General features: G+C 33.1%; 1 protein-coding gene across 1 annotated transcript; it reads right to left on the bottom strand.

Annotated features, from left to right (window-relative positions):
* Nucleotides 1–5,246: 5,246 nt before the first annotated feature.
* On the bottom strand, nucleotides 5,247–7,072 carry LOC148866120 (putative glutathione S-transferase parA). The gene is made up of 2 exons (XM_088975388.1): nucleotides 6,520–7,072; nucleotides 5,247–5,857 (listed from the first exon to the last, which is right to left on the bottom strand). The coding sequence occupies exons 1-2, from the start codon at nucleotides 6,832–6,834 to the stop codon at nucleotides 5,513–5,515; spliced, it is 660 nt and encodes a 219-aa protein (XP_088831514.1). The 5' UTR covers nucleotides 6,835–7,072; the 3' UTR covers nucleotides 5,247–5,512.
* Between the last annotated feature and the right edge of the window lie 552 nt (nucleotides 7,073–7,624).

Below are 7,624 nucleotides of genomic sequence, written 5' to 3'. Positions count from 1 at the left end.
ATAAAAATAGTTGTCATACTATACATTATTGGGACAAATTGTGCAAATTAAACAAAGAAAGAAGGGGGATTGGGATTCAGAAAATTGGTTGCCATGGACAAAGCTTTGCTGGGCAAACAGGTTTGGAGAAACATAAATGAACCAAATTGTTTGTGGGCTTAGGTAATCAAAACCAAGTACTTGGGATCCAACTCAATTTTTAACCAGCAGCCAAAATCAAGTGACTCCCAATGGTGGAAACAATTTATAGAGAAGTAGGCCATCTTCTGAAATATATATGACTTCATATGGCAAAAAAAAGAATGGCGAAAAGGTTTCCCTAATTAATGATCCATGGATACCATCAATAGAGGGGGGGGGGGGGGGTTGGCCTCCCACCAGTGAATGAAAATGTTTACCAATTTGCTCAATCTCTCAAAGTCAAGGATGTTCTTGTCACAGATGGAACTTGTACAAAGGACAAACTCTAGTTCATACAACATACAAATACCATTTGTGTCCTTTGTCAAGAGCATGTTGAAACATCGCTATACACACCTAGATCTTCATATCATGCCCGTTTGCAAGAGCCGTTTGGACAGCTCTTCATGTGAATCTCAGCAGGGTTAATGATAGATGTGTTCTAATCCATTTACACATTCAGAAATGGAAAGAGACATTGCCTTTAAGTACCTCTAAAAGGGAGCAAGGAGAGCTGCTACAAAAGATAGTAATAGCATTTAGACTCATATGGGACGTCAGAAACAGGAAGTTATTTGATAACACTACATCTGATCCCATATGGGTTAATTATTAACACAATTAATAATTATCTCATTCAACATCATCAGCATGAGGAGCACCCCATAATTCGAGTGTATTCAACAGCCAACAAGCATTCTGAACATTGTCTATTTGTTGATGGTTCCAATGTGGTTATTTCATTTGTTACAATGAAGGACTTTTCTCGAGTGATTGCAGCAATGGGTCATATAACAAAAGCACAACAACCAATTGATGCTTTACATATAATAAATATTGTGAATACTAAGACTTCTACATGTAGTTGGTCTGATAAGATGTATAGGGATGAATTTTGGGAGCTTAGAAAGAGTTTTGTTGACCTCCAAGTAAACTACATAAATAGGGATGGTAATAACTTAACTCATAAATTAGCTTACAAAGTTTGTATGGAGGGAATAGCTAGACAGAACATTCCAGCTCCCTCCTGAACATCCATATATGTAATGTAATAGGGTAAAATATAAAACCCTCCCTGAAGTTTCATTTTAACAAAAACCTCTATGTGGTTTTGAAAAATCCTGCAGTTACCTCCTTTTCATCGTTGTTTCAAATAGAAAATGTTGCGCAACGCATTATTTTTTTTAAATGCCCATTTTACCCTTATGTCTATCAATTCGGATAGAGATTTACTAAAATATTCCAAAAAATACTTTTAACTTTTAACTAAAAAAATCCATAGGTCAGATTAAAGAGTAAAATAATTTGATTTTGTAAACTCATTATGATTGAGTGAAGTCTAACAAGGCAAATCTGGCATTTCGATTATATTGAAAGTTTTCCTAACAAGTTGTAAGGGCAATTTTGTAACTTCAAAGTCTATTATGGAGACAATAATGTTTTTTTTTCTTGATAATAAAGTGAGAAAATGATGGAAGGGAGGAAACAATAGGTTTTTTCAAAACTATAGGGGAGGTTTTTATGATTTACCCTATGTAATAAAACAAGAAGATGTGCTATATCAACATGTGTCTCCTTTTTCTTTTATTATTTATTTATTTTGTATTTTCTTACTATTTTCAACTAAGGGCTCATTTTGGTTTATGGGAATAAGGGTTTGGAATTGGTCCATTCCAATTCCAACTGTTTGGTTGGGTGGAATTTGAATCCCATTTCCATACCTAGTGGAATGACATTCCCCCATTTGAGGCCTCAAGAAATCTCATTCCAACTGATTTCAATACCACTCTAATTCCCTTCTGAACCAAATAGGCTATGGGAATAGACCATTTCGATTTCGACTCCAAGGCCGGTTCCAGAAGTGAACCAAACAGACCCTAAGTGTTTAAGACTTCTACATCTCATTAAATTTCTCCTCTTTCTTATTAATTCCTTTGATTTTCTCTCATCGTTAATCATTCCATTAACTCTCTCTCCTCCAATAACTCACCAACTAATTTTTTTCTCCTCTCAATTACACTATTAAATCAATTAAAATTCATTAACTCTTTTTTCCTTTTCTTTTTTTCTTTTTCTTTCCTTTATTTATTTATTTTTTCTCCACTCCCCACAAATTTTAGGGCCAAGCTTGGGCCTAATACTTTAATGTTGACTTGGGGCTAGTCTGACACGTAAACAAATAATAGTTTAAAAATTAGTTAACAAAATCATCATAAAATAGTTAAATCACATAAAAATAATGAGAGAAAGAGAGAATTCTAGGACATATGTCTCACCTAACCTATTTTAGCATATTTCTATAGGCTTCTTCCATTATTAGCCTATTGTGTTCCAAAGAGAGAAAAAATTTCTTTCATCTAAATTCAATTTATTTGTTTTATATTCAAATTTTATTTAATTGGTTAATTGTTTTATATTCAATTTAGCAAGTTTTTATCTAGCAGCTATTAAAAATTAAGAAATTGTTAAAAATTAGTAGTGCATAAATTAAAAATTAAAATCCATTTGAATTTTATTTAAAAGTAACTAATATTAATAAGATAACTAAAATTAATAATTAAAGTAAAAATTATTAAAAGTGATAAAACAACACATTTCATTTCATTTAAAAAATACAAAAATTTAAAATAATAAAACTGATAATGGCCTAATTAGAATGTCATATGACTCCTACTTAGGGATGAAAATTTATAAGTTAGCCTAACCTGGCTAGACCTATAAATTTCTAGGCTCAAGCAACTATTCTCTTTTGAGCCAAGTCTAGCTCAAATTTGCACCAAGCCCACACATAATTCAAGTAGTAGGGTTGTAAATGGACCAAATTCATATCGGGGTCCAACTACATCTGCATCTACATCTAATTATGAAATATCTATATTCGCATCCACATTCGATTATTACGTTGAATTTTGGATTGAATTCATATTTAATCAACAACCATCTTATTGTGTTTAAAATAGCCAAAAAAATTAAAAAATGGTTTCAAAAACTAATTATTTTTAATCGGAGTAGATGGGGTTAAATATGCATCCGATCCAACTATTAATTAAATGTAAGTTCTAACAACAAAATCTAATATAATCAGATTTAATATTGGGTATTGGACTTTTGAAGTTCATTGACTAGCAGCTAGGGCCCAAGGTAGGCAACCTCTACGCTTGACCTAATGCATATATATTTAGATAACAAATTTTCTATTCATATATAAAATAGGTTTTTTTTATAATTTTTATAATAGAATAAATTAAATAAAGATTTTAATTTATAAAAAATCATAAATTTATAATTAGCACAAACACGCATGTGCCTATCCCAGGCCCAAACAAATATTATTACGCCTGAAGTGTGGGTCCAGCTAGGTTAGGGAACCTTAGATACTATTGATACACTATCAAAATCTGGACCAAAATTCTTTATCCTTTTGGTTCATTAGGATACACAATCGAGGTAGCCCATGGCCCATATCTCCTTTAGCTTCAATATTAATAATTTTTATCTAAAATAGTTAAAAACCCAAAAATAATGCATGCATGGGTTATACTCAGTTTGGTTTAATTCAATTATGAATGTCATATTGCTCTTAAGGGTGCTAACTTGAGCGGTTGGGTCAGGTTGTGTGTCAACCCAAGCCCAACACAAAGTCTTCAACCTTGATCTCGGGCTTAGATTAATTTAATAATTAAAACTAAAAAAGTTAATCTATAGATTAATTTAATCATAATTAAAACTTAAATTTTATATATTCATTAATATTTAAGTAATATTTAAAAAATTAACATTTAATCATTAATAAATTAAAATAAATAAATTTATTTTAATATTTGAGTAATATTTACAAAAAAAATTATTAAATGATTAGCAGTAATTTATTACTTTTGTTAAAAATTATTAATATAATTAATTCAAATTACTAAATCAAATTATTAAAATAGAGATTAATTATTTTAAATAACATTGCATTCCTTCCTTATAATAGTTACCGGTTTAATTTCTATTGTTTCACTTTCCCTTAACGAATCTCATGCATTGCATGGATCTCCACTAGTACAGATAATGTAAAAGTATACTTTTTTTAAACAAATATAATTTAATGCATTTGGTTGAGATCTTGGATTCAATGTGCAGACAATATTGGTGAATACATCATAGTTGAACTTGCTTATGAAGGAACAAAACAATCGGTTAAATGTTAGATATCAATAAGTGTTATAAGTAGATCTGTCAATGGCCTAGGTCGATCTGATGGAACTAAATCAACCAAACTGATTATGTTGCATGGTTTTAGTTTGTGGTTTTGTTTGAATTAATAACAGGGTCGGGATCGGTTCTTGATGTTCAGAACCATAAAATATCAAAGAAGGACGATAAAATTGCATTAATTAAAATAGAAAAATTACATCTATTTATAGAAAAAGAAGGGCAAAGACTCTCACTCCTAATATAACTCAAATACTCCATCTAAACACTAAGAGGAGTCTTAGTGTAGGGGCTTGTTTGTAGTTAAAGGGGAGTAAAATGTAATTAAGAGATAATTTATGAGATAAGTTCTCCCAAGATGAAAAGGAGTACAAGTGTACAACTCTATATAAGATAGAAAAGAGCGGCCCTAGGGTTATAAAAAAACACACTCTTCTGCTAATCCAAACCAAAGTTCAAAATATCGAGCGTTTCGATACCATTTTTTTAATTTTTTTTATTTTTTTTTCAAAACTGATTCAGAGGGGCCGGTTTAGGACTCCTCCACCCCCTGAACCAGCCAGACCACAAAACACCCACTGTAGGAGGGTATCGGAGGGGTCCCGGAATGATACGTATCGGCCGATACATGTTGATACTTTGAACCTTGATCCTAACCCTAATTACAATTTGCTACATATTCTTGGAGCCACCCACACCTTTTCTCTTTCCCTTTCCATCTTGGATCGAATCTAAAGAAGTATTTTGGTTTTTGGAACTTTGTATGTTGCTGCTTCGTGTGGAATCATTCTTGGAGGAAAAACATTTGTGAGGCTAGCTACAGATTTGAATCAAAGTTGCATTAAAGAATTACACCAATGTAGATCAAATTTCATCACAAGTATGTTTTCTAATTTCAGGTTTGAAAATAGGGTTTTGTACACCAGGGATGATCTTGGTTATTCAAGATTCTATTAATTTTTAATTTATTGGTACATAAAGATTTATAGAAAAATCATCACTAGCTAGAATCTTTCAACAACCAATTAAACTAGTAGATCATAACAATATAGATTGCTCAACAATTCTCCTAATGCTCATCAATGCTTTGTTTGACTTCCTTACAAGGCCGGACTGAGTGATGCTCATCACATGTTTACTCAAATCCGAGCTTCTTCTTCCATTGCAAAGCAAGGTCACAGACCGTTTGGTGGTCAGGGAAAGACTTGGACACACTCTCCTTCTCCATGCACCGCTTCGCCCAAGCCACAATCTTTGGGCAGTGAGGTTCAATACTGAAGTTCTCACATGTCTCATAGGAGCAGAACCAGCTGTTGAAGGGGATAAGGGCCACGTCTATGAAGCCCAGAGTCTCGCCCCCAAAGTAAGGCTTGTTTCCAAGCTCCCCTTCCAACAGCTTTAAGGACTCTATTAACTCTTTACATGCTCTCTCTTTGTCTTCTGCTTTGGAAAACCAAACCCTCCTTCCACAATGATAAAGCTACGTGGAAGAAACAAGGAAAAATGTATATAAATATGAATTGGTTAAGACACAAGCACAAAATTCTAGCAAGTTTAATTGAAACATAATTAAAGGGATAGATGGAACCCAAATGAGAAGAGATTTTTAGAATATTATTCATCTGAGAATGGAGAACAAAGGAAGAAACCAGCTAAATTTCATGATGTTTAGCTAAGAATATAATAGCAAAAATAAAATATTGATAACTAAGAAATTTACCAAATGAAATACCCATTGTTTCAAGCTCTGAAGAACATAATACTAGAGAAATAAATGCAAAAGAAGATATCAAATTAAAACCTACTTGACTTCATAGTCTTCTCTTTTGGTGGGTGAAATTAGGGGTGGCAAATGAATGGATTGAGTTGGAAACTTAGAATTAATGGATATGGGTTGAAGTGCACTCAAATGGGTACCAATGGCCCAACCTAATCCAATCCTTTTTAAGTTGACCTATTCAAAAGGCATCTTGAATGGATGGGTTGCCACACCCTATACAATGAGAGCTTTACACATCTCATTTCTTTTAGGTTATTTCATGCTCAGGAAGTTTGCTTCAGAAACAAAATCCTAATAAATAAACAAACCAACAACATAAAAGGAGAGGATATGTAGAAAGAAAAAAAGTAAAGAAGACCCACCTCATTGTCGACAAAATCAGCCCAGAACCTGGCTTGGGCACGCTTGTATGGATCGGAGGGCATTAATAGGCATTTATCCTTCCAGACCTCATCGATGTACTGAACAATAATGAGCGATTCGCAGATGGGTTTCCCACTGTGAATCAAAACAGGGATCTTCTTGTGAACAGGATTCACCTGCAGCAGGAAACGACTCTTGTTTTCTAGGTCCTCATCCCTATACTCATATTTGATCCCTTTCTCGGCCAAAGCAATTCTCGCCCTCATCCCAAAAGGGCTTGGCCAGAAATCCAACAGAATCACTTCATCCGCCATTGTTAGCAAATCTAAGGAGTTGGAAGCTTTGTGAGCGAGTGATTCTTGGAGTGATGGTCCATGCTTTGTGTGACAAATTTGTATTCTCTTCGTATGAATCCAAAAGGGATGTCATGACTTTCTTTCCCTTTCCTTTGGTTTTGTTTTATTGACCTTAAGACCAGCCACCATTCTTGACCCATTGGATTGTCCGGTCCCACCCCTCTTTTTGTTAAAAAAAATCTGCAACTTTTGTGGTTAAAAATCTGTTCTTGATTTAAACTCTAAACGATAGTTAGGTCAAAGGTAATAAACTGGAACAATCAAATGATTTCTTTTTTTAAATATATATCACATTACAGGGGGATTTATGTTGATCTTACCACGGAACAATGAAATGATTTCGATTAAGTGTAAAAGGGAAAACCTATGATGTCATAAAGACATGATACGGGAAAGATTTTGACCGATCAAAACCCCCTGAATTTTGATAAAACCCGCCTGAGCCTATTGATTGGTTATAAGTTTTCTTGATATCATATGTTTCCAACATCATAATTGAACCCTTATATAAGAACTGCCTTGTCAATAATACGTGTGAGATAATATTTAAATGACAGATGTCATTTTAATTTGTTGTTACTATCTTAGTAAATATGAAATACTATTTGTAAGACAAAACTATTTACAATTCATGAGTAGTTTTTGAACAATTATAATTGGGCATTTTCTTAATTGTTATAGGTGGATAGTTTTTAAACGGTTATTATGAGTGAACAGTTTTTGGAGTAAGAATAAATGACATGTATGT

Source organism: Nelumbo lutea, chromosome 3 (assembly GCF_056320005.1).
Source record: "Nelumbo lutea isolate HS-2025 chromosome 3, American lotus-T2T, whole genome shotgun sequence".
Lineage (NCBI taxonomy): Eukaryota > Viridiplantae > Streptophyta > Magnoliopsida > Proteales > Nelumbonaceae > Nelumbo > Nelumbo lutea.
The sequence above is the reverse complement of the archived record's forward strand: the minus strand, read 5'-3'. Positions and strand labels throughout refer to the sequence as shown.